General features: G+C 40.2%; 2 protein-coding genes across 4 annotated transcripts in view; both read left to right on the forward strand.

Annotated features, from left to right (window-relative positions):
- The first annotated feature begins 1,402 nt into the window (after positions 1-1,402).
- On the forward strand, positions 1,403-9,119 carry tmem41b (transmembrane protein 41B). The gene is made up of 7 exons (XM_053423661.1): positions 1,403-1,660; positions 3,476-3,593; positions 4,614-4,742; positions 5,396-5,489; positions 5,684-5,788; positions 6,261-6,399; positions 6,485-9,119. The coding sequence occupies exons 1-7, from the start codon at positions 1,564-1,566 to the stop codon at positions 6,652-6,654; spliced, it is 852 nt and encodes a 283-aa protein (XP_053279636.1). The 5' UTR covers positions 1,403-1,563; the 3' UTR covers positions 6,655-9,119.
- A 2,285-nt stretch (positions 9,120-11,404) lies between these two features.
- dennd5a (DENN/MADD domain containing 5A) overlaps positions 11,405-27,753 on the forward strand; it is a 29,976-nt gene continuing 13,627 nt past the window's right edge. For 2 of the 3 annotated variants that reach the window (XM_053418317.1, XM_053418299.1), the window contains exons 1-6: positions 11,406-11,641; positions 20,404-20,475; positions 21,298-21,407; positions 22,011-22,695; positions 26,563-26,750; positions 27,206-27,517. In XM_053418317.1, coding sequence (XP_053274292.1) covers positions 11,542-11,641; positions 20,404-20,475; positions 21,298-21,407; positions 22,011-22,695; positions 26,563-26,750; positions 27,206-27,517 — 1,467 coding nt within the window. In that variant the 5' untranslated portion in view covers positions 11,406-11,541. Of the gene's footprint in view, positions 11,642-20,403; positions 20,476-21,297; positions 21,408-22,010; positions 22,696-26,562; positions 26,751-27,205; positions 27,518-27,753 lie in introns of all 3 variants that reach the window. The other variant, XM_053418308.1, reaches the window with a different exon arrangement.

Genomic DNA, 27,753 nt, shown 5'->3' on the forward strand with positions numbered 1-27,753 from the left:
CAGTCTTCGGATACCACCTTGACCCGGAGGAGGTAGAGATGATGACTATAAGCAGTCGTTTGTGATGAAAAACAGTCCCACCCCCAGCAGGACACCATCATAGCACTGGGAAGCTCCTTCGGTGACAGACTTATTCACCCCAAGTGTCTGAGGGAGAGGTATTGCAGGCATTCCTTCCTGCACCAAATTCTGGGACTGCACTACAAACTCACTCATGTGACTCATTTCACTTTGCAATGGTCATTTCATCTCTGCCTTTGTATTGTCTAATGTCTTATGTTATATATTCTGCTCATAGAGAATATATTCTGGGATGAAACAGTGAGAGATGCTCCTAAATTGAATGAGGTGCTTCACTGGATCTTCGCTGATGTACTTAGTACATGTTTACTTATTTATTTATTTTACTGATGTCTCTATTTTGACTCTCCTCTTAGTTGCTGAAACATGGCACATTTCACTGTTGTGGAGCTAATTCATGTTTATTTAATTTCATAAAATAAAATCTTATCTTATGCACTGGGTTCCATTCTATGCAGGGGAAAAGAAGAGTATTTTTTATTTGACACAACACAGTCTTTATTGATTCCATAAGAGGAATGTCATGGTACACACTACCTGAGATAACAAAATAGTTCAAACAAAAACCACAATAGCAGAAGAACAGATGTTCAGAGTCAGATATTAATAAAACAAACACTATTTATACAACAAAAATAGCATTATGCACAAAAAAAGTCAAGAGGAAACAAAGTGCCAGCAGGAAACTGTGATTTCGGCTTTGCATACTTGAGAAACAACAAGATACTAAAACTTTAAATTGGGCTATTTTTTTTAAAGAAATACACTCTTCCTGGTATAACTAATGCAGTCTATATAATACAACAGATCTGCGATGAATCATCCTTCATGAAGCTTAACGTCCAGGTGCTGATGTTCCCGTTTGATCAGTTCAAAGGCTGCAATTTGTGTGACTACTGAACTGTATCATTAATTGAAGAGATTTAGCTGCAGTCTGCTATATGTTCATTGTTTTGTAGGTGACAAAATAATTGAAAAGAAGAGTTTCATTCAAGCTGTGATACTGGCTGATAAAATAAAGACCCAGTGAGCGATGGAAGCAGCTCAAACTTCTTCAAACCCACAGATACTTCTGCTACAGAAAGGTACAGTGGCCGACAGAGATCAACGCACTGCAAATTACGCAAAGACATGCAAATAAAAATAAGGATGTTTTTTTTTATTTGCTTGTGTTGAGCTCTCTCGGCCACTGTAGGAGTTCTTTAAAGGCCATTAGTAGCAATGACTGCCCTACACTATGGTCCTACACTAGTGGGGGGGTCTGGCATGTGAGGATGAGGAGGACTATAGAGGGCGCTGTGGTGGGCTGCGGTGGATGGTGCTGCTGGGTGTGAAGGTAAAAGGTCAGCCTGTGTAACGTGTCTGTCAGCGGGCTGTCACTGCACCGGTGTCGGTCACCAGTCACTCCACCCGCCGGCTCCTGCTGCCGCTACACACTTGTTCACTGGTGCCTCAACCGAACTCGACGTTAACTCCGAAATAATGGCGAAAAAGCGAAGGGAGAGACGAGAGGCGGAAGGTTCGTCCTCGTCCCAGGAGGAGGTGAAGCCCAACGACAGCGACTCCCAAGCGCTGAAAGGTGGGTTCAGACTGCGGCGGCTAACCGCTGCTAGCTCCCTCTCGGTTTAAAGGGGGAACAAAGCGGAGGAAAGCAAAGCGAGCACTTGGATTTCGAAACGCAGCCTTGCACCATGTCTTCATTTAGCCGAGTGGTTGTTGTGAAGCCGGAGCTAGCAACGAGCTGTAGAACCTTCAATGGCTGAGATGCTAGCTTGTATCCGCAAAGCTAATAACACACACACACGCTATGGGTTGATGAAGCAGCTATACAAATACACTTTAAACCGAGTTGGTGAGCTCTAGATGAGCTGTGGGTAGGATTCAATTAGCCCGAGTCAGCATGAGAACAAAGGGGTAAATAATTCGAATGTTTTTTGTAGCTGGATGTCTGACAAAGATCATAGGGTTTCAGGCTTAAAGAGATTATCTACTGAAAGAAGAAGAAGAAGAAATTAAACTCTGCTAAAATACTCCATTACAGAAAATCTGTCTATAACCTTATTCTACTACATTTAAAGTGTTCTTTCATGGATATATTCAAGTACCGACAAGTACCTCAAACATGTTGTGACTGATGTCGATGTACTTATTATCATGTCACTGTTGCTAATGACGCGCCGGCCGAAAGGGATAAAGGGTAAACAAGGGTCACATGGGAAATAAGATCACTTTGTTCAACTACTTAAAAGTAAAACACCTAAACACACATCTAGATAAAACTACAAAAAAAAAAAAATGTTATGAATGAGATTCAGGGTAATTTCATTAATCAGAAGCACAAATCTAAACCTCCATTATTTCCCATTGTACACAAAACTTTCAGGGGAATTTGTCCACAAAGTCCATGATCTTCTTATCAAATAAAACTGTGACTTCAATAGTAACATATTTAGATTTACAATTTGTTTCTGGCCATATAACAATCACCCTGTTAACCTGTATTTTCACCGTAATAATGGACATCAGTTGTGACCGTTGTAGTACTGTTGTTTGTACTGTAAAGCCAAAGAAAGTTGCCTGTACATGCATGACAGTTTGGTTTAGGTTGCAAATCCTTTTCTAAAGGGTCGGCAGTACAAAGAGCTGCTTGTTCAACAAAACCCTGCAGCAATACCTGACATAACATATCCACGACCATGACAGGAAGAGCAGGAAGAACCCCTCGGAGTTTAGTGACAATGCTTTTTGAAGCAAATGTTGTTTTTGATTCTATCAAGGCTATAGGACCCATTAAGTGTTTTTGTGGGAGTTTTGTTGGTGTAAATTACCTTCAAACATAATAATAGTCTGTTATGTTTACATAATAATTTATAGTTTGTTTAATTTAATAGGTTGCTAGCCTGTAATCCACTATTGAGAGTGCTTTCTGTAATAAAACAATTATTAATCTTAAATAGCTAAAAATAAATTGAATACATTCTACACTAATAAGAGATAGCATTTTTTCAAGAAGGTAATTCTGTTAATTTTTTGTTTAGGTAAGTAGGTACTGTTAATATGTTATTTGGAATTAACCTCAGGCGTCTCTATTCATTTCTGTATCATTTCACTAGTGAGCTTAAGGTGACAAGCAAAAAGTAAATTTTTACCTACAGTATGAAATAACATCTCTTACTGACTTCTTAAATTATTACAGATATTACAGTTGTCCCCTTCCATAAATCATTACACAGCAGACGGCCTCAGCACCAGCAAGAGTCTGTCTCATGGGGGAGACTCAGTTCCCTGTGGGGTTTGAACTAATGATGCAAACTTCATAAGAAAATTACACTAGGCCCCTCTGGTAGCTAGTTAGTCTGATTCAGGTATAAACTATTTTTCTTCTTCCCCACAGAAGCTCAACATAGTGTGGGGGGCTCAACACGCATGTCTCTACTCATTCTGGTCTCTATCTTCACCTGCGCTGCCTCAGTCATGTACCTGGTCTACAGAAACTTCCCAGAGCTTCAGGAGTAAGTTGCTTTTTGAATTATTCAACTTTTTTTAAATGCGAGAGTTGATAATGTTTGTCTAGAAAAATATAACAGATTTCCTGTATAAGGGGCTGTTTTATACGAGCACTGTTGGTGATGTTTATTATGGGTTAGTTATGCTTAAACAATTACAAAGTGATTTACCATGTAAAAAAATCTAATGATCCTAACTAAACCAGATGCACATAAATCACAGTAAAGGAAATGATTATTTCAGGATAATATAAATGAAAAGAAGTCATGTAAGATTCCGATGACCTCAAGTTTTGAGCCTTGATGTTAGTTGAGTTCCCCCACTCTGAGTCACAAAACTCTTTTGTTGAGTAAAAGAAGATCATTGAGATACATCTTAAAAGTTAACCGGTCACCAAACACCAAGAGGCTGGTGCAGTGTTAGAGCGTGACAGACCTTTCTGCAAATCGTTAAACTTGGTCACTGAATTGCAGCCTCACGCTTTTGGTCACCGTTTTGTCTTGTCTCTCTCTACAGTGTCAGCTTCTTGGCGGCGAAAACAGCTGAGAAATGACTTAACTGTGGCATTTTGAACAATCCATTTCTGTAGATCTAAATATTTATAATCAAATACAAAATGTAAATCTCTTTTCTGGAATTTGACTGACCGGGAACATTTGAAAAGCAGTTGGACTAAATGAGACATATAGCAGTTTGACAAAATCTGAATTATGTATTTATACAAAACAGAACAGGATAAGATCAAGTCTTGAGAAACGGAGACAAAAGGACTTTTAGAAACATGATCCTTGAAAGGGACACTGACTGTTTAGATTGACACATGAGATTAAAACGAATCATGTGCAGCTCAGCCTCTCAACGTTCCTTCTTTCTGAATTAGCCAAGCAGCAGAGAAAAACAAAGCTGCAAGCTATTTCCAAACTCTGCTCATAAGTGTCGTCAAAAATGTTTGTATTGTGATGAAAGCAAAGAATATTTGTGTAAAATCTATATGGCTGACGATATTGTTGTTTTCTTTTTTTCAGTGATGAAATGGAGAAAATCAAGATCCCTAAAGACATGGATGATGCCAAAGCTTTGGGAACCGTGTTGTCCAAATACAAGGACACCTACTATAGCCAAGTGTTGGTGGCCTACTTTGCAACATATATTTTGTATCCTTGAAGAAAATATATACAACTCGGACTTACTCTGTAAAATAAGCCCGTTTCAGAAGCATTTTAAAGTGCACCATGAATGAACGTAATTGGCTCTCAGTCTTGGGATGTGACCATGACAAACACTAGTGACGGCTCCTTGCTGTTGTTTATTTCTGTCTGGAGTCTTCCACCAGGCATTCCTCAAAAGTATCACCATGTCTGGACTTACAAAACTGGTCCTGCCGCATCTGATTCATCTGAATCAACTCACCATCAGTTGAAAATTATCTGAGTCATTCCTCACAGTGCCAGCAGTGTACGGTTGAAATTGAGCTTATGATACTGGCTCATAATTATATCTTATCTTGTGTACTGGTATCTGTATGTGAGCATTGCCTGGGATGGGCAGTCAAACGTTAAGCTACTCAAATTATAAACAAAAGATCAGGTATCAGTTTCGTTGACCTTTGCTTTAAGAAAAACTGTAGAAACTAGAATGAACTGCTAAACATGGCAGGATCAGATTTCAGATAACGATCAGCAGGCTAGAGTGCTTTGAGGATTATGCTTTATATATTCATTATTGCTGTAGATTTATCTGGTAACACTCCTCCACTTGTGGTGACTGTATGTTTTTGTTAAGCCGTTTACCTTGACGCTTTGGTCAGCCTCCAGACATTTGCAATCCCTGGATCTATCTTCCTCAGCATCCTGTCCGGGTATCTTTACCCGTTTCCTTTGGCTCTTTTCTTAGTCTGCTTGGTGAGTAAGAACAGTTTGAAATGTGTGATTGAAAACAACAGTTGTCTTTGCAAAGGGGGATGTAAATACACACATTTCCTAAGAGTTAGGAAAGGCTTGGTTTCACTTCTCCCAAGGCTCATAGCTTGAGATTGTGATCCTCTCTTCCTTATTGTGAGCTTCACCTACTGATCATGTGTTTTATCTGTTTGCAGTGCTCTGGCCTCGGTGCTTCCTTCTGCTATATGCTGTCATATCTGGTGGGCAGACCAGTGGTCTATAAATATCTCACAGAGAGAGCACAGAAGTGGTCCCAGCAGGTAAGAGCTGTAACACAAGATGTAGGGTAAACTGGAGGAATTTAAGTATAAACAGTTTGCTCCTTCAGATGTTTGATTTTAATGATAATTTAGTTTTATTCATGTAAACACACCAGTTTTGGCTCATTTTCAAGTTGTTATTTTCAGTTAGTGAGCAACTTTCAAGGCTAAAGTTTTACCTAAAATAATTTCTGGTGTTGTAAATGCCATAACTGTTTCTTTAATTACTTTAAAGAAAAAATTTTGCCCTTCAATTATTGATTATTGTCAATACCAGTTAATCTTCTCATTATTTTCATGATTAAGGAATTGTTTGGTTTTTTAGAAAGTGAAGGAGCCAAGTGTCTCATTTCTTGTGTAATTCAACCATCAAACCAAAATACCCAAAATATTCAGCTTATGATCAGATATAATTGTATTAGAATATTTTGAACCTTAAAAAAAACCTTCTGCTCCTGGTGTTGACCCATAGGTCGACAAGCATCGGGATCATCTAATCAATTACATCATCTTCCTGAGGATAACACCATTTCTTCCCAACTGGTTCATCAACATCACCTCACCTGTCATCAATGTGCCTTTGGGGGTTTTCTTCATCGGTACCTTTCTCGGTAAGACTCTCTCCCTCCTGTTGTTTTTAATTTGGTATCATGTGTTGCCAGCGACTCACCTGTGCTCCACCTGATTGATTCACAGGAGTGGCGCCGCCATCTTTTGTAGCGATCAACGCGGGTACAACACTCTACAAACTGACCACCGCTGGCGAGGCCGTGTCCTGGAATTCTCTGGCCGTGCTCGGAGTCCTCGCCGTGCTCTCCATCTTGCCCGTCTGCTTCCAGAAGAAGCTGCAGCAAAAACTAGAGTAGACCACTGTAAACACCTCAGACCCTCATCTGCTGGCTGATCCCAACACCCTCTTCACTCAGCTCAGGAACATGCAGCTCTCGCCCAAGTAGCTGCTGGGACTGGTGTGGTGCTAGTGGGAGAATCTCTGCCCACTGGCACGAGCACTCATTGACTTCAGAATGCATGCAGTGGTGGGTCGTTCCTGATGTTGAGTAAAGTATAAAAAAAACTGGCCGCTGCTTGCACAAGTTTTTTTGTTTGTTTTTTCTGTGAATTATTTTGTTGATTATGGCACATTGCATTTTTTGTTTTTATAATCACTGCTTATTATCATGATTCATGCCAGACAATTAAAGGTGCTACTTGTAGTTTGTTGAAGTAAAACACATTATTCTGATACTCACCAGTTGTTTCATAGGACCTTCTTTTCATGGGGAAACTACTGAAAGCAATGTCATCATCACCTTGCTCAGGCTTTTGCTAACAGCTTCCGTCTGAGTGTAGCATATCGGTTACTTTGTCCTTTTGTAGCACCTTTGAAAGTCCACTTCCCCCTTTTAATATTTATTCTGACTTGTGTGTCTTATGTCAACGTAATGATGTGCGCCACCACAGCAATAACTGTCACACTACTGTTGAAAGTGTTTTTTTGTTTTTTAAGTCCGTTTTGATACTGGTCCTTGACTCGGCAAATGTACGCAGCGTGAGGAAAGGATGTAACTGCGGTGAGGAATGACCGATCTCAGTAAATGCTACTTTTGTGGACATGTAGGTGAGTTCCCATGTTCTTCCTTGAAAGGTGCCTGGCTTCCACTGCCTCACAACTCCCTCACACATTTAACCTTTTCCTGTTCATATTAGTAGCTACTGGGACTACACTGTGGTTGTGTCTCCTCACAGAACATCCACGATGCAGATTGCCAAACTCTAAGCTTCGCCCGATTCAAATGGGTGTTTTTAATGAGGAAGTTGGTTTGGATTATACCAACACATGCACAGTGATGCAGTGGGCAGCACTGTTGCCTGTCTTTATGGAGTTTGCGTGTTCTCTCCGTGTCTGCGTGGGTTTTCTCCAGGTCGTCAGGCTTCCTCCCTCAGCCCAAAGACATACAGGTTGAGGTTATTGGAGACTCTTAATGAGTCTGACTGGTTGTTTGTCACTGTATACATGTTGGCCCTATGACGCTGGCGACCTGTCCAGTGTCAGTCCAGATTTGCTCCAAACAGTTAAGATAATGGATGGATAGTAGCAATCCGCAAAGTTGGTGAAAAGCCAATTCATGTAGGTCTGTAATTTCAAAGATCGCGGTTTAGATGGGCTCGCAGGATTTGTGAGGGCGATCATAATGTTTTACACAGATTGTGTTTATTTGTCCCCGCCCCACATCTCTTACTGTGCCAGTGTAGAACTGGAGATGTCTGTGTCAAGGATCATGCACCAGTGCCCTCAAATAGACCGCCAACATACTTACCTTGCTTTACTGCTTCCATTCTTCACCAGCAGAAAGGTATTACGATGCCTGATTCATGTCCTCACATTGTTTTGAACGGCTCATTTCATCCTGTGCTATGAAAGATTACTGTTTTTTCTTTTCTTTTTCATTTAGATTTTTCTTTTGCGTGTGTACCCTGGTAACTTATTGCTGTTGCTTAAAAAAGTTTCTGGACAGTTGATGCAGTGATTGTACATGAGGGTGAATCTTTTTATTTAATTTCTTAAATCATTTTTTTGTCACAGTTGGTTTGGTGCATTTTCGAGATTTCATGTTTTTATTTGAATGTCTTAAATAATCAGCAGAACTGCAGCGTACTACTGTAAGACTATTAACCTTGTAAAACTTCAGTTGTATTATGGGAGGCTACTATTATCTTAACATTAACTGTTGTCATACAGTTTCATCCTTAATTGGATTACGCAGGACCTGCTCTTGCTTATCTGAAGATTGTTATCTTGGAAACTCCACATTTTAATAAGGTGATGAAGTCAATGACTCAATGCTATAAACTGGCCCTAAATTTTTTATTATTATTTTAATCAAGCTAGATAATCTTCGTATAACTCCATGATATTCAATCTGCCATCAAATGAAAAATGGTAGTTCGATTTTTTTTTTTTTTCCTCCTGTTCTCTTTAATATTGAAGCCTTTTCTGGACAAATACTCAGTTATTGCTTTTATTTATCCACTTACCCTGTTAAATATGTTGTGAGGTTCTCCTTCTGTAACCCTCTGTTAACATTTCAAATATTAATACAATTAGTATTATTTTGTACTCAGCAGGGATTTGTTGCAGTATGAAGTGTTTACAGATGCATATTAACGTCCCATCTAATCTTTTTTTTAAATATATATATTTATGAAATCATTAAAATTCTTTGAAAATTTGATTTGATTCCTGAGAGTTTAGAGTCTGAAACCAATCATGCTGGAGCAGTGAAATATCAAGAAAATGTACTTACTACCAAATTAAATTCTATATGATGAATAGCTTGTCAAACTTTGGAATTCATGTCATTGATGCATAAAAAAGGGAAAAAACGTCTGACATTGGAATAACAATGCTTATTAAAATTCGTGATTATTTACTGAGGATCTTATTAAACGTCTGATGATACTGTTTATATAGGTTCATTATCTTATTAATTATAAACCTGTCTTATTACTACGGACGAAGAATTGCTGATGTTACTAAGTATGAGCAGCAGGTGGCAGCAGTGCCAACAAAATTTCCAATTTTATCTGTTTAATTTGATCCTATGATTTTCTCAATTTTCTTATTCTGACCCACTGCTCATTCACTAAGTTTCTTACTCTACTACAAGCAAATAATTTTGATTCCAATGATTCTTAAGGACATGACATTCAACAACATATAATATTCAAGTGTGACTGGTTTTTAATTATGTTTATCGGGGAAATTAATAGTCATTTCAAATACCATTTTTTTTTTAAATTAAAAATACATTTTTTAATGAATTGATATACTATTATGTTGGGATTAGTAAAACGAAATTAGTGTGTAGATATCAAAGTGACTTATTTATCTTTTCTGACAGGTGAGGGCATTGTCTTAATAAGGGCCTAATTCTGTGAAACTGGTCTTTGAATAATGACGTTTAAACCCTGTCTTTGTTTATTCTTTAATGTAACCCAAAGGGTCCTGTTAAGATACATCTCCTCTGCCAAGGAGCCCTGGTCAAGATGGCCAGCAAATTATATTTAAAGCCTTTATATTTTATTTTTATATATATATATACACAAAAGAAAAAACACTTAAGCACAGAATAGACAGAGGAAAATACGAGAATCAATCAAATAGAAAAAATATAAATCCCATATTAAAAGCACGTGTTGGTTAAAAGATTAATATGAACTCAACACTCTGATGATTAATGTGGACAAAAAGGGCTTTATATAAAACATATAAAGATGAAATCATAATAATGTGCTTTTCACTGTTACGATCTAAACTTTTTACACTTTTTCACAGGACTCTTGATAGAATATAGACTTTTACCTTTTGATCTGTGTAAAAGATGATGTAAACAGAGGGTGAATTATTGATGCCTACCGAGAAGTAAGTAACTTAAAATAACTCTCAGTCTCAAAGCAAAGCAGCCTGGTAAAGTGAAACGATGACTTCGTGAGTGAAGCTGCACTTTGGCTGCGGAGTATAAATAATCAGTGTAAGGTTCATGCACAAACAAAGCCTCATGTTACACTGTGGATTGTTGCCAGAGGATTACAGCTGTGCTGCTGTTGATGGACCACAATGCTGTTCGACTGCAAGGCTCTTCTGATTTCTATAGATATGTCGAACTAAAAATACTTAGTGTAACTAGAAACTAGGGAGAGTTCTTTCAAAATAAGATAATTTGTCCCAGTCAGAAAAAGTACATGTAAACTCCAAATGGAGTATTTTGAAATATAGTTTGTGGAGTAATAACAGGAAGAGTGTCTTATATATTGCTGAATTTGTACAGTCCTTATTTTTTATTCTTAAACATTTCAGATTAAATGGTAGTTTGTGGATAAATCAGCCTTTAGACATTTAGTAATGAGCAAAGGTTAAGGGGACTTTACTTGTTTTGTTTTTATCCATCACATGATGTGGTCAGAATGGCCTCTCACTGGTCCCAGTGTGAGTGACATCAAACAAACAGCCAGTCATTAAGAAAAACAGTGGGTGTTCCAAGATAAAGTTGCAAGATAGGCAAATGGTTGTCACACTAAAGAATGATTAAATTAAAAGTTTTTTTAAAGTCAAACCAAGACACCACACTGTGACAATAAAACATGATAAAAGGTTACTTATATAGAAAATACATATAATTTCGCTATAAAGTCCTAACAGGCACGTTTTGTTCTAAATGCACAGCAATGTATGTGGCATTAAATGGCTATGTGGGATAAAGACAAATTATCATTAGCACTGTAAAAATCCGAATAGTCAACTAGAATAATGCACATCTATAAACATTGCTGCAATTCCACCGAAGTCAGCCACAAGAGGCTTTTAATTTGTTAATCTGGACAGATTTACTGTAACCTTCAAAAAGGAACACAGGCTTCAAACTACAATTCTATTGACATAATCTATACGTATGTAGAGAAAACATAAAAACTGTGTTGTATGTGTTGCTCAGAAACATAATTATACTGCAGCTCAGTGTTATTACGGTTTGTTACCTAATTGTATGCGCTCGTGTTTTCGCTGCAGCGTTTTATTGTGAAGGAGCCCGGCCGGATGTGGTCTGTAGCATCCTGGCTAGCTGTAGCCTCGGTTGTGATTTTTTTCGCAGTATCGCAGCTGTAGCATCCATGATGGCAGCGAGAACCCTCCTCTCCCAGCCCCTCTAATATGCTCCCTGTCGAGGGGAGAAGGGAACCACCGGGCCAGTCTCAGAATGACCACCGGCTTCAGCTCCGGTTCCTGCCGGTTCGCAGATTATTTCGTGATCTGCGGACTCGACACCGAGAGCGGACTGGAACCCGACGAACTGTCCGGTAAGAGCGCTAGCTGTACGGGGAGGACGGGGGGGTGGGGGGGCAACGTCGGGCTGGTGCTGGAGGCGAATAAAGAACGAAGCGGCTCGTGTCGTCCTGCTAACGTGGTTGTTTGTGTTTTCACAGCATCTCAAAGTGGCTGTTTGTTCTTTACCATGTGTGTAACCACAGGATGCAGGTTACAGAGATGAAAACACAACAGCGGGCCTCGCTCCTCTCCTCTCAGCCTGTTTGTTTGGACCGATCAGAGCAGACAGGATTATGATCTCTCTTGTTTTTAACTTCAAAATATCATCTCCCTCCTGTTTTTCCTCTCCCCCACGTTCAAACATCAGATCGAATCGACGTCAGCTCTGCTCCGTTTTACGAGATCAACACTTTGTGGTGTTGATTGGTATTTTTTTTTAATCTAAACTGTGACGTCGCTGCAGTGTAATTACACGTGAGAGGTGTTGTCACCGTGGCTGTCAGCGGGTTGTATCAAGCATCAAGCTGCCAGGTGCACCAGGATGTTAGTGGACCAGGCCCCCCCCACCTCCATCAGCGACCCCCGACAGCATCCACCACACTGTGCATGAGAGCATCGTCTTTTACTCACCTCCACAGAGGGCACATCCTCCCCTCACCATCTATTTCAATACACTAAGCTTAGACATCATTGTAAACACAGCACAGTGGGTCGTGACACACCTAGCCCCCCCCCCACCCCTGTTTCTGTGACTCTGTCTTTCATGATTTATCTGCATGTGAATTGAGAGGATGTGAATATCTGCACGAGGAAACGGTCCACGGATAGACAGGGAGATTACAGCATGGCAACACTGCTGGTTTTGTTCTAACAACACAGGTCACAGTTTATTTTTTCAGGCCGAAAATCATATTTGATTCCCTGGAATGAGCCACATAGCTTGGTGCAAATCGCAGGTACCGTTGTACTAGTTACAGGAACCGGTTCCTAATGGTACTAATTACTAATGGTGCTAATTATAGGTTAAATAGAAAGTGACCAGATGGCATATTTTCATTTAACTCTTTCAGTGAAGCTCGCACTACCGTGAAACGATTACTCAGAGGACAGCAGTTGAGCTACATATGAAAAGTGTGTCAATAAACAAACCACAAAAGAATAAATCATCCAATAACCGTTGAAGTAGTGATGTGGGGTTTAAATTGAGTAGTTTCTTAAACAATCTGGACATCAATAACAATCAAACCGTCAGTCTCCCCCCCCGTAATCACCAAACTGTATACAAATATTTGGTAATAATGGACTTGTACAATGTATATATCCTGTGAGGAAATTTTAAACTGTTTGTAGTATTATTATTTGTTTTTAACATTTTTGAGTGTTGCTAGAAATGGTGCAGTTTTAATAGGATTCTGTTTGATTTTATTTTCTGTTTGTCTAATAACATTTTGTTATTTCTTATGTATGAGGTAGAGAAAACATGATAATTGCATCGCATCCCAAAAGATCTTCTCACAGATGAATTAATCCATATTGCCAAATGGCAGTCTGTTATCTCTGTGTATCTGGAGCTTGTGGACTGTTTGTGATTATCTGGTATCATCTCCCTCACAGATAATGTCAGGGTTTTCCACAGCATCACTTCTTCTAAGAGAATATCCTGGGGAAACCCTGAGTTTCAATCAGTTCTACAACGACATAGTGAAGGGTCAACTGAAATTATGACACTGCATTTACACTCAAATGTAATAGGAAGAGATAGGAAAGTACAGTATTGCAGTACTGTAGTATAAGAAAGTACTGATACTCAAGGTCAGACTGCTGCTAACAGTCATGGGTAAATCTACTAACGTGAAGTAGCTTAAAGCCTGTTCTTAGTAACTGTGTTAAGGTATATAAGCTCTTACTGCTCATACACTCTAATGGTCCCTGACAATAATCCAATTTGTCTGATTCAATTTTTTAAATTCTTGTGAATACTTTTTTTTTTTACAGCACAGTGATTAATAAGACGAAACTGTTTCTGTGTGGTTAACTGTTACTCAGCAGGTAGCGAGAGGTTTGCAGTGTTTCTGTTGTGGTTTAATGAAAGTTTTTTTCCTCCTTCAAGCAAAAAGACTCAACCCATGCACTTCCCTTTTTTTTTTTACTTCCTTTTTAATTCACCTTCCCGTTTACGAGATGGGTTCATATTTACTTGAAACGAATAGAAGTTTAAGAACACGCTTGGCTCTATTTGGAGTTGAGCTCCACCATGAGCAGAGCACAGGCGCATCTGCTTGACCAGACTAATAGTGGCTGACCACACTGACGTGGGTGCATCTGGATTGGCATATTTTGTTTTCCTCTATGTTGTAGTTCTCCATCTTCGCTGATCATGTTTTCCTCTACTGGAGATGTAGCTTTTTGAAAATGCTCAGGTGAATTCATTTGAAAATGTCGGCCGTGCATCAGTGGGAACAGAAAAAGAACATAAGTGTATAATTATCCCTCGTCAGTATAGACAAGATACACGTCAGTGTGTATCTTGTCTATATTGCTCAGTGGCAGCAATATAGACAAGACAAGTTCTTAAAATACATGATTGAGTAATTCCCCATTCATTGGCATTCCCTCTCACCTTTTTATATGAATTTACTTATTAAACTGTTCACAAATAACATCTTTAAGTCTTTAAGTTGCAGTTTTACTCTGTTATTTTAAATCTATGGTAAGGTCAGTTATAAGATCTCCTTCAGGCCGTTTTACTGTCTAGATACAACTGGAACCAACCCCATTGTTGCAGATACGCACTAACAGGGACTCTGTGGTCGACCATGGCTGACGGTGTCCTACTTACTTGCAAGACGCGGCTGTTTACTGTAGAGGCTTTAGGTGCTTGCCCTTATCTGCTGTTTCAGTTCTGAGTTGAAGAGAGGAAATGCTGCGGAAATTCCACTTATACAGGTTATATGCACGTCAGCCAAACAGCTGCTTTAAGGTAATCTAGATAACATACCTTGATCTTCAACACTCTATGTTGAGGTACAATTTGTGATAGCTTTTTTGTCTTCACCTTTTCAACATGAAATCAAAAATACTGTTGATGTTTCAAACTAAAATAATATTAATGGTGTCATTCATGTGAGAATGCAGCCACATTCTTTAGAAAAGAAAGGTAGGAACTGGGAAATGAAGATGTGTCTCGATGAAACGAAACAGTACATATATGTGAGAAGTAAAAAAAGGTATTTAGTGTGAGTTTTCAGGACATCTGTGCAAAAAACCTTCTCTGTTGCCTCAGAATTGAGGATGTGCTGTTTCCTTTGTAAAATAGTGAAATGAATATCCTGAGGTTTAAAAGAAAATCTGAAGAGGACACCTCAGGCTCAGTGGAATGATATTGAATGGCTTTTTTATTAGAGCTAAAACCTTTATTGATAAGTCTGCAGTTAGAAAGTGTATCATTTAACACTTTTTATGGTCATAAAACTCACCAATGTTATCAATTCACAGTTGTTGGAATGTGCTGCTTTTCTTTTTCATATCGGACGATGGACTGCCGGGCTTTTTGTTTGTGCAAAACAAAACTTTAGGGAAATTGTGGCACGATTGTTTGATAAACCCCAACATAATAATCCATCCTTTAATCAATCCGAACTAAAAAAAAGAGTGTCAGTTATATCTGAAGGACAGATTAATGGAAAAGCAGTATTCAATATATAGTAGCTTACAGAGGAATCATTGAAATCAGTGAACCAATGAAATCAGATTGTATACACTCATTGATTTGGTTAAAATAATAAAAGCTGCCCGGCCTTACATTTTGCTTCCAAAAACAATGAATGAAACGATCCACATTAAACCCTCTTGGGATTCAACAGAAGCATGTTGAACATGATGGAGCGGTGATTGGTGTACAGTGACACACAAAGACAGGACTTCCTTGAAGCGCAGTGAGGACCTGATTTGCATATGTATGACCCTGCAGCCTCACAGGCCACACTGGAAACACAGGGAGCTGAGGGACATAAGTACACTCGTACACAGGCTCCGCTTATTCAAATGCAAAATATCCTTTTGAAACTTCCAGGCAGCCTCGCTTCCCTCCCCTATCCTACTCTGCAAACAAATGAGGATCAATGGCTCAACGTGGAAGCTAGCTTTAAATGCATAATATGCTTTTTCATAATTCCACTCCAGAGTTGTGTATTTATGGACATGTAAAGCCTCCCCTGTCAGTGCTTTTTATCTTGCTTGAAAATGTATCTTGGAAACGATAGAAATGATAGAAAATACTGCCCTTTCATTTGTTTTTCAATTCATCACCGGCTATTTCTGCTTCCAGAATTAAAAGCCCCATCTAGATTCCCAACAGACGATGTTATGCGGCTCACAATTGGAGCTCATCTGTGGCTGTAAATTACATGAGATTCTCCCGGTTGAATCATCTCTACAATGTGATTCTTTTATTAAAAATACACAAGCTTATGGATGACGTTTACTACACCCCCCATGGTGCATTTTGACAACAAAGAGCCAATAGAAGAGTTAAGATTTTACACTGTTGAGCAAACTAACAACACAGAGTTCATTTTTTTATTGGTTAATTTTGGGTTTTCAGGTAATTTTTTAAGGAATTCAGCATCTATGACATTGTTGTAGGACATTGTTGTATGACACTATTGCCATTTTATTTGCCATGGTAAAATATAGACAAACCACGATTTGTTTGAAATTACGTTGATATTGTTAAAACTGGTTGACATAACACACGCTTACACAGGACACTGTCAATGATCGAGTAAGCTCTGAAAACGGTTAATTCCCTTTGGAGAAATGTCTCTTTCTCTTGCTCATCAGTGCGGATCCTTGTATGAATAAGACTTTTATGATGGTACCTTTTAGATTTTCTCCTGAAACATGACGGTTCACATTCTTTCCCACCACGTCACAGTAATTAAACCTGCACATTCTTGTCTAAAAGACTGTGGGTTGTCTTTGTTGGTTAAGTTTCTCTGAAGACCAACCCTGTGGCTGCTGACAGATGTTTGGTGAGCTGAACCTTCAGGCTGTCATGTAACGTGTGTTTGATATTTGCAATTCTCATCTCAGTGTTTCTCAAATTCAGGCTTTTTACGGAGGCAGAAACAAATGGCAATGGGTAAAGTAGTGAAAGACTTAAATATAAAATTATCTGATGGTTGAGGTCAATCACCCAACTTTATAATGTTGATGTTGATGTTTAAAGACTATATGATGTAACATTAACAGGTTGGGGGTTGAGAGGGACTGTTTCCTAAGCACTGAACTGAGAATTGCTGCCTAAGTATTTGTACAGATGTTATAGTAGCTGTGAGAAGAGCAAGAACAAGAAGCATGCTGAGCCTCTGTATATCAGTATTTTGGTTTCCCACTGGTTCAGTGTGATGTTTGAATTCCCTCTTCAATAGATAACAAACCCCTGTTTTGCCGAAAGCTTTCAAAGAAACATGATGCTGAAATTTTGGCAGCCCGCCTGTGAATGGTGTTAACCACAGATGCAAATGATGGATGACAGTGATGCTAGTGGCAGCTCTACTTTAGACTAATGAAAACTGGCACACCAACATCACTGTCGTTCATTGTTAATCTCAAATGAAATAGTTTATTTGGTCTGACCAGAGGTTCAAAGCCCAATATTCAGTTTTTTATCATGTAAAATAGTGGTTTGTCACATATGAGAAGCCAGAACAGCAATTTTTGATTTTCCTGAGAAAAATGTATCATAAGATTAATTCATTATCTAAATAGTCAGATACGTTTTCTGTTGATTCACTCATAACTGAAGATCTGAAATGTAGCGGTAGCTTAAAATCCTTTTTCAACACTTACAACTGAAAAAATCTAAAATCTGAGAAACTATTTGAGAAATGCTGTCCTCCATTGAGAAAACTCCACATTGTGTCCACTGTGAGTATAAACCATGAAGACTGTGAGTTAAAGCTGTAAGTGAGCGATCATGTCCTGTCAGCGCTGGGTCCTCTGGGTGAACAAGTGTTGATGTCTTTGCTGCTGAGCTTTTTTGAAGCGTTAGCGGAGTCTTCGCCTCTTTCCGCTGCAGGCTGTCGAGTGGACTACAGCTCTCCTTCTAGGGTGGTGCATCCGTTTCTGTCTGAACAGAGTGGGCCGTGCTACAGGAGGTGTGAGGGTGTTAGCACAGGGGGGCTGCTGAGTGGCCACTGGTCCCTGGCTTAGAAAAACCAGCATGTAGCCAGAGATGACGCTCTACTCCCACTGCTACCGGTCCACGCTCTGATGGCATCACAGTGCTGTTTGATAAAGAAAATGAAAAATCAATAACATTTTTACACTTGAGAGGTTGCTGGTACTGAGTCGACTCCCCACGCTCAACGGTTAGCTCCTAATTAGCATGCAAGACGTTTGCCGAAGCAATCATCTCTGTTGGATGAAACATTTTTCACTTGAGCCAGCTGTGAAGAACAAGGAGAAAGCACAATGTCAGCAAAATAAAACGCCTTCTAATAAAATTCATTCTAATCATAACAACATCAACGTGAGTCGCATTCCTGGCCTACTTTCATATGCAAACTGTGGGCAGTTTGCATATGAAAGTAGGCGACAGATTAAACCACCTAATCCTCAAGACATTTGCTCCCTCGCTAGGATCTTTTTCACTTTACCTAATGTGAAATAGTCGGCCGCTGCACTCAGCACCTCCTGTCTGGATGTGTCGACTGCACTCTCGACATCGTTCTCACTGTTTGATCAGGGGCAATAAACCTGATATCTGAATCGCTAATAGATTTTGTGTTCGGACATTGTTGGGCTCTTACCTGACTGAAGACAGCAACATTATTGTCCCTGTGTATGTTTGTGTGAATTTTCAAGATATATCTCTATCCTATAGGACTATAGACACAAGCTAAACCTTATATATCTCACAAAAGTAATTTACGATGATATGGTAGGAAATCATGCACTAGGAAATCAGAAAGTGATGTCATAGAGTGAAGTAATGCATTGACTTTTGCAAACAATAACATAAGAGACATGATCTACAAATTATTTAGATTTATCAATCATTAATAGTAATTTGTCATCGTCACAATATATATACACAGTCCATTTGACCACATGATATCATTGACCTATTTCTACTATACAGAATTTAGCATTGACTCATTGGGGTTTTACAGAGCGTGCAATGTTACAATTAGAATTCACAGTAAAAAAAAATCCTTGATTTAACATAATTGTCTTGTTGAAACAAAAGCAACAGAGGGGACGATTGTAATCTTTGGGGTGGAGAGGTGTGTGTGTGTGTGTGTGTGTGTGTGTGTGTGTGTGTGTGTGTGTGTGTGTGTGTGTGTGTGTGTGTGTGTGTGTGTGTGTGTGTGTGTGTGTGTGTGTGTGTGTGTGTGTGTGTGTGTGTGTGTGTGTGTGTGTGTGTGTGTGTGTGTGTGTGTGTGTGTGTGACCACTGAGAGGTTTCATAAGAGCGATGAAATGGATTTTTCTCATCCCTGACCACACGGCCTGTAAAAGGTTATGTGAGGAAAGTCCTGGTTTCACATCTCACAAGGCTGCATTAGCCTGAGAGCAGCTTGAGTTTGAAGCTGACATGGTGGAAATAGAAAAGAGTCGATGTGTGTCAGCAAACATTTGGCTTTGACATGCTGCCTGGTTGTATGTTTCTGCCAGCAGGACTGTTTTATCAGTGCTTGACAAATGTCCTGCATCAAGAGGACAGCAAAATGCATTGCAAGGCTCCATATAAAGGCTTTCTTTGATGTAAAATGTTAGATAATCCAGCTCCAGGGATAGTCAGTCCACAGTAGAGGCCATTCACTGCAGAGTTTAACCCATCACAGTCTACTAATGGATACACGCATTCGATCAATCTGCCACACTTTATATACAAGAATTTCTTTTTTTTTCAGTTGGAGATCGTCTATAGCAATCAGCTATCACGTCTACTTTGTAATTTGAATAATGAATGCCTCAAATATATGTTTTCAAGAATAAAAGCACCCAATAATTTCTTAAACAATTAGGCACTGTGAGGTTTAGCAAATGTTTAAAAATAACTATTCATCTGTCACTATTTAAAGGTGCGGATGAATATACATTTTGTGTAGTACTAGTTACAGTAGTGTGATATTCATGGTATATAAGATACAAAATTATGAGTCTGCGAACCTGTGGTTTGATAATTGAAATTCTTAGGCTATGTTAAAGATGTTAATTGGGAGGATTTTAGCATCGTCGGTGTGGGCATTATTAGCATGCTAACATTAGCAATTAGCTCAAAGCCTCGAAGATAATCCATATCAGAACAATATGGATCACAGACTGCGTATGAAGATGGATGACACTGCCTCAGACTAGCCCAAAATTTATCCAAAATATCCTGGATACGCACATTGCCATCTTGTGCTGGATGGTATTGAAGTGACAAGCACTGGACCAATTGCAAGCCAGTCTCAGTCAGCCGCACGGGGGGCGATCAAGATGCTTTGGCTTCACTTTTGGGACGCGACATGTCGTCCATCTTTATATACAGTCTATTATATGAATATGCGTGATCTCCAGAAGAAGAAGGAGAAGAAACCAGACACAAAACAAGTTTATCTTTTATCATAATGCCACCTGCTGGCTTGAATTTGCATACCCACCTGACAGAGAAGCCACATCTGCGGGCAGCTTGTTCTGAGGACACAGCTGTCAGGATGTGTCTGCACAAACTGAGAAGTGATGCTCTACCAATTCAGAACCAGACTTTTAATTATATTTTTGTTTTATTTGTTGTGTAGCTTTATGCCAGTATATAGAGGCTACTAAATTCAGAGATGGGGCCAGAGGAAAATTGGCAAATGCAGAAGAAGGTAACCCTCCCACCACACACACTCCTACCCCTCTTAGCCTGAAATCAGCTTTAACCCTTCAGCCTTTAACCTGGCACAATTTGTGTTTTCTCCCTCTTTTGTTCCTTCAAGTTTTGAGTTTCCACAGTTACTTTCTGCAAAGGTTGTGGGGACTTGCCCTCTCTGTTTTGCGCACTCTGATTTCTGTCCTCCTGGTTTCCCCTCCCTCCCTCCCTCCCTCCCTCCCTCCCTCCATCTCTCACTTCCTCCAGCAGTAGCTGAACGAGCTGATGTTTGACAATCACTGCTTCTGTTTCTCTCTCACACACACAAATCCAGCGCTGCCTGTGCTGGCATTGCTTGGTCAATGTTTACTCTCCCCCTCCACTCTGAATGACTTTTCAGTGCTGCCTTGGTGTGTGCATCACTCCTGCTTTACTCTGGGCTCAAATCAACTCAGTTTGTCTTTTTTATGATTGATTATTTTCTGTGCTATTTTGTATTGCCATTAAAGCTGTCAGGAAGCATTAGGAGCTATAAAGTTTGGTTGATTCACTTTCTCTGATGATCTGTTTGGACAGATGCCATTTGCATCATCATATTAACTCGATCTCTCGCTAGAACAGAATGCAGATGACAGCTTTAAATGATGCAATACAATCTTCCTCCCAAGACAAATATGCTGACTCGCTCTTTTTCCTGGAATTGTGCCTGGCACCTGCTTCTGATCAAAATGTTTTTATTTTTACACCTGGACATGTGCGCTGGGTGCTTGTCTTATTTGTGCTTTTGCTCTCTATCTCCCTTTCTCCCCCTCTATCTTTCTCTCTGTTTGACTTTCAGGTGAGAATTTTGAGCAGAGTCCGTTGCGGAGAACCTTCAAATCCAAAGTTCTTGCCCATTTTCCAGAAAATGTCGAGTGGAATCCATTCGACCAGGATGCGGTTGGCATGGTACGATCTCTTTACAGTTTTAACACACCAACTTCATTCTTAAAGAATGATAGCATGGCTAAATCTATAACTTGAAGACATTGAAATGTTTTCCCCTGCTTACATATAATACCAACATGCTAAATAAGAAACATTTTGGGCTTAAAATTATGTAGTATGAATAAGGCAATAATAGTTGTGCTGTAAATCTTTTTTGAACTTTGTACGAATTCCAGACAACTTATACAGTAGTAGGGGCATTAGTAATAATAGCAATAGCAATAGTAGCATTCTTTAACATCTCAAACTGTCAATAAACAAACAAAATACTTTTTAGTAAGTAATGTTGGTAAGTATAACTTTGAACTTTTGGCAGGGCCAGCTGTTTCCCCCTGTCTGCAGTCTTAATGATAAGCTAGGCTAATCACCTTTAAACTCCATCTCTGTGCTTACTGTGCAGACAGGAAGTTGGTTGTCATCAAACTCTAAGAATCTGGCATCTTCAATACGACAGCAATAATGTGCTGATGTAGTCTGTAAAAAATCTTCTCTTTTCAACAGTGATTTGTGTTCTGATGTAGTCTTTTATCCCTCTCACTCTGCACTCTGTCTGTCGGCTCACAGCTCTGCATGCCAAAGGGTTTGGCGTTCAGGACGCAGGTCGATTCCCGGGAGCCTCAGTTCCACTCCTTTATCATCACCAGAGAGGACGGCTCGCGGACCTACGGCTTCGCCCTCACCTTCTTCGAGGAGGTGACCAGTAAGCAGATCTGCAGTGCCATGCAGACTCTTTACCACATGCACAATGCAGAGCAGTACGACATCCTGCACACACCCACCTCACCACAGGGACTCGAGGAGCAGCGGCACCAACCGACCCACCATCGTCACCTGCTCCACGCTGCACCCGCCATCTCCCGCCTGCAGCGCTTCAACTCATATGACATCAGCCGTGACACGCTGTACGTGTCAAAGTGCATCTGCCTGATAGCACCCATGGCCTTCCCACAGGCCAGCAGGAAGGTGCTGCAGCAGCTTCACCAGGCTGTGTCCTCCCCTCAGCCCCCACCCCTCCCGCTGGAGAGCTACATCTACAACATCCTCTACGAAGTGCCGATGCCTCCCTCCGGGCGATCCCTCAAGTTCTCAGGCGTCTACGGGCCTCTGGTGTGTCAGAGGCCGAGCACATCTGAGCTGCCACTCTTTGACTTTCCCATGTGTGAGATGTTCACTCTGCTGGGGGTGGAGAACGTTCTTCAGCTGTTCACCTGTGCCCTGCTCGAGATGCAGATTCTGCTTTACTCACAGCGTAAGTAGCTGGTCGATGTTTGCACTTAACCTTTAACATCTAGTCGCATTAGGAGGCATTGATGACAAATATCCAGGCATCTGTCTCACATTACAACCATTTTAGGAAACAAAAGAGGAAGATGTTACTAGTAGTAGAGACACACTTCATAAAACCTAGTATCTAAATGGCTGGAAGAGAGGAGGAAAATCATTTGCATAACAGCTGTTTATTGAACATAATGAGGTCATGTGATCCCGGTAGCGGAGACTCTGTTAAGAGACGTATCAGTGTCATGACATTAGAGTAGATATTGTCAGGGGACACGTTCATTACTACCAGATGAAGCTTAAGGCTCCCTCTCCGGTTTTACATTTTCGATGGATGGAAGAAAGGCATAGGTTAGTATTTACACAAAAAAGCAGTTACAGTTAAGATATTTAGTTTTATTATGCCATAAATATCATGATTAAATATGTTACTATTGTTTGACTTTATAGAAACACAGTGGAAAACATTGGGATTGTCTTTGATAGGTTTTCATAAGGCCAAAGTTCTGCTCAGTTACAACTATGGCATATGATGTTTTTTTCAACCATTTCAGAAATCAGTCAAATTAAGTGTTAATAGTTGTTAATGGGCAGAGTCATAGTCAGAAAAGTAGATAGATAGATGGATAGAGAGATACTGTATTGATCTTAAGGGAAATTAAGGCATCCAGTAGCACACAGAACAGTCAGATACAAGAGCATAAGAATAATAAAATGTCAAGGGGCTGGGATCTCTGAAGCTGTTAAACCACACCTGCTGATTATTTTTTACTTATTTATTACATTGGAGCCCCTTTAAAGTGGCAAAACAAAACCAATATCATCATGTTAATGGTCTGTTTCACCAGACTGTCTCTCCATAAAGGTGCTCTGTTGCCAACTTCAGAAATGTTCAGCTTTAAAACATCCGGATGGTGTTTGTATAGGAACAAAAACAACAACCACAACAACCCGAGGCTACGAAAAATGTTTTATATGCTTGGCAGAACTACTATCCAGGAGATTACATAACCTGTTGTATGTCTCTATTAGCGTGAAGTTGTGTGAGGATGAGCTTGAGTAAATGTTAGTCCTCTCAGCCATTACAGAACTCACATGTAAGAGGTTTTTCTGTGAGCAGGAAGTTCTTTTCAGCTCTGAATCGTCTTGAGTGTGATTGTTCCTTTAAACCAAACACACAGCAAGTCTGATAATCATCACTCAATTTAATGAAAGGTTTTGATTTAAAAAAAGTTTTGAGAGCTTGATCTTTGTTAGTACTTCATCAGCAGTAAATATTCAAATGAAGTCACATGATTCTTTGCTGTTTGTGTGTGTTAGTGTGTGTTAGTGTGTGTGTTTGGATCCCTTACAGCGGCGATACAAGGCAAATGGTTTACAAATCGCCAGGGGACAAGGGGGAGCAGCTCTTTAGGGGGAAAGCCATGGTGTTGCTAGGCAACCCAGAGACAGGGAGGATAGCTGGGATGCTGGGTGATTATTATTGGTTGGAGGTGACATCATGCCCTCCCCCCCAAGAGGCTCATCACTGCAGAACGTGTGAAGGATGTTGTGTGGAGTTGAGCCTTGGCAATCCTCCACTGAGAAGAAATGAGGGGTTGTTAATGAAAGGACACTTAAACACTCTGAGGAGAGGGATGCTCTGCGAATAAGGAGGCAACTGTGTGTTATGTGCCTTAAATAGCACAGTAATTCAAAACTGATTTCACAAGAAGAAGAAGTAGAAAAAGACCTTGGCCACCACCTCCTCCGTGAAGCCATAAATAATATTCTGAAATGCTTTTCTGTTGCTTCTTTCTTCCCTCGCAAACAGGAAGCCCGTCATGTGTCACTCATGTGTCAACAAATGTGACATCCTACAATTTAGCTGTTATGTGTTGTTTTATTATTTCGTGGCCCTTTTCTGTCTTGTGAATTTGTCACAGGATTGATCAGAGGATAGGGAGAGCGGGGTGTGATCAAGTGATCTGACTTGAGGATGTTGCAAATACAAAAAAACATACATTTCAACCGCAGAGATTTAGACTTCAACCGTAACTAAATTTAAAAACACAAAATCGAAGCTGGGCCTCAGCAAAGTCTGTTTTTCTCTGGCCTGAGGATACAGAATCAAGCTCTTCGATAGCAATCTATAAAATAAACACTTTATCTTACTTATTCCCTTTCTGTAAATTAGGAAATAGCATCGCCTTTCTCTGTTTGTCAGCCTCTGATGCACCTCCATGACTTCCAAACCTGCTATAGTCTTTCTCCACTGGCCTCTCAACCACAGATCATTAATGTCCATTTGTGTGCTTTTATTTTGCCTTTTCCTTCGTACCAAAGGAAAATTATAAATAGTCAAAATCAGGACGTGCCGTTCGCATTTATTGAGACTGAAGCTGCTTAAACAACCGCAGGATTTTGTCCAACACGTTGCTTGATCAGAATAGTGCTCACATCTAAGATCAATCGCAGTTTCACTTCTGTGTTTTCAGTGTATTTTTAACCTGCTGTCCTGCATACAGTTGCACTTGACTTGTAAACTGAACAGCACCTGCATCACTTGAGGTTCAGGCAGCAGCCCTGTTTGCAGTGTGGAAATTTCTAAAATGTCCATGGCAAGTGCCTGTGGAAATAAAGCAGCAGACCTGAGATAAAGTGGTTTATTGTTTTGGTGACCCAGTTTAAGAGCCCACGGGTGATGTTAGTATTCTTGTCCTCATCCTGGGAGAGGAAGCCTGCTGAGAGGGGGCCCAGGCCGGTTTGGGTGAGAGTCTCTTCTCATGGGCCAGCACATGACCAAATGAAGGAATGGTATTTATTTTGGCACCATAACAGGAGAGGCCAAGCTGCTGCTTCTGCTGAACATACACTAGGTGTGAACAGGATAGAGCAGGAATGCAGATGAGGAGGACCGGACACATATTTGCATGTAGTGCAGTTGACCTAAGTGTGAAACTCTGTAAGTGAAGGAGTCACGGAAAAGGAATTTAATGTTCACCACAAGACCAGCTGACTGTTACTGTGTTCACACAGCTGAGTCTGGAACCTCCAAAGGATGCAGGCCACCACAGGACCTCCTCCTCCCATGAGAGAGTTGGCTCTCACAGAGACTAAACTGTTGGCCGACACACAACAATTTAGAAAATGTGGATGTGTAAAACCAGTACAGTGTCCTCAAACTACCAACTAAATGCGGGGTAGGACAGTGGTGTGGTGCTGTATACTTAGCACAGCAAAAAGGTTCATGATTTGAATCTGGGGGCTTGCTTCCTGGAGTTTGCTTGTTCTCCCACGTGTTTGTGTGAGATTTCTCAGTGCAGTCAGCTCCCACCGTCAAAATATATAAAGACTGGATAGAGTGCCGTTACTGGAGGAGTAAAACTTTATCCGAAAAATATATTTTAGCCCAGAACTTTCTTGGGGGAATGACACATGGGAAAAGAGTTGTGCAATCATATTATGTTTGAATTTGTCCTAAAAATGCACTTTTATACTTCTATGTTCAGATGTTATGAAGACTGGCAGCGTTGAGTAATACAGCAGCAGAGTTTTACCCTCCAGGCTTCAGTGTGGCTTATATCCTTGAAATTTCTACTAAAAGTGCCCTAGTTTTGTCCAATAAACGTTGAAAATATCTCTTATCACTCAGTTGACCTGGAATTTAGTGCCTTTGAAACCACTAATTAGGGTAAAAAAGCAGTCACTCAGACCCATGACAATAATCAAGTCAGGAGATGAACCCTCAAATTTGCACGGTACTACACTAAATCCTGCTCTGACCTACATTTCACATGGTTACGACTTTTTCTTGATCATCCCTTGTCCGTTTTCTTTCTCTTTCTGTTTGAAACAGATTACCAGAGGCTGATGACGGTGGCAGAGAGCATCACAGCCTTAATGTTCCCCTTCCAGTGGCAGCATGTGTACGTTCCCATTCTGCCCGCCTCCCTCCTCCACTTCCTGGACGCGCCTGTGCCGTACCTCATGGGCCTCCACTCCAACGGGCAGGACGACCGCACCAAGCTAGAGCTGCCACAGGAGGTACACACACCATGGTGTCTTCTTAAAATACGTTTTAACACAGCTCTTAGTTTGTTCCTTCGCTGAATTTTGAATGGCTGTAGTTTGCTGCTTAATTCACTGTTATAGGATTTCCATGCTTCGGCATTATTAGCTTCATTTTAAAACCTCATTGTAACATCTACTTAGTTACAAATGTCCGGTGTATATGAAGATCAGTTACTGTCCAGCCGACCTGCAAGTTTGATTCATCAATCATTAGTTGGCTCATTAGGAGCATGTTCCTTAGTTTGCCGTTCTGCAGATGTGTATTAAGTAGAATGAGTTGTCAGACATGTCCAGTAAATCATGAATTCAGTTGTTGGATCGAAATTGATTTAAAATAGGATTTGTTTAATTTGTTATACTGTTATTAGGACATGAGGGACTAGTTACAGTGATGATACCACTGTTATACCTGTTTTGTCTTCTTCCAGGCTAACTTGTGTTTCGTGGACATCGATAATCACTTCATCGAACTTCCCGAGGAGTTGCCCCAGTTTCCCAACAAGCTGGAGTTCATCCAGGAGATCTCAGAGAAGCTCATGTCCTTTGGCGTATCTCCAGAGGGAAACATTCAATCCAGTGACAGCCAGGTGAAATACCGGGGCCTCAGATCTGTTGACATGGTCTCAGACAAGCGCAACGGCAACCTGGCCTCACCCCTGAACTCGTACCTGCTGAGAGAGAACGAAACTATCGCCAGACTGCAGGCCCTGGTCAAGAGAACGGGTCTCAGCCTGGAGAAGGTGAGAAACCTTAAAAAAAATCGGTTGCACTAACAATCATGTGTTTATATATTGGTCCAGATGTTACCTTCACACTAAAAGTCCCATATGACAGTGATGTAATATGTTACGTAATGTAAAAGCTTCTCTATTTCACCAAGACAGATCATTTTAAATGAAGTTTCCATTTTAGCCAGCTTATTTTTTAATCTGGGAGGCTAGATTAAGGCGGTGAAATGTTTTTAATTAAAAATGAT

This window comes from Pleuronectes platessa, chromosome 1, assembly GCF_947347685.1.
Source record: "Pleuronectes platessa chromosome 1, fPlePla1.1, whole genome shotgun sequence".
Lineage (NCBI taxonomy): Eukaryota > Metazoa > Chordata > Actinopteri > Pleuronectiformes > Pleuronectidae > Pleuronectes > Pleuronectes platessa.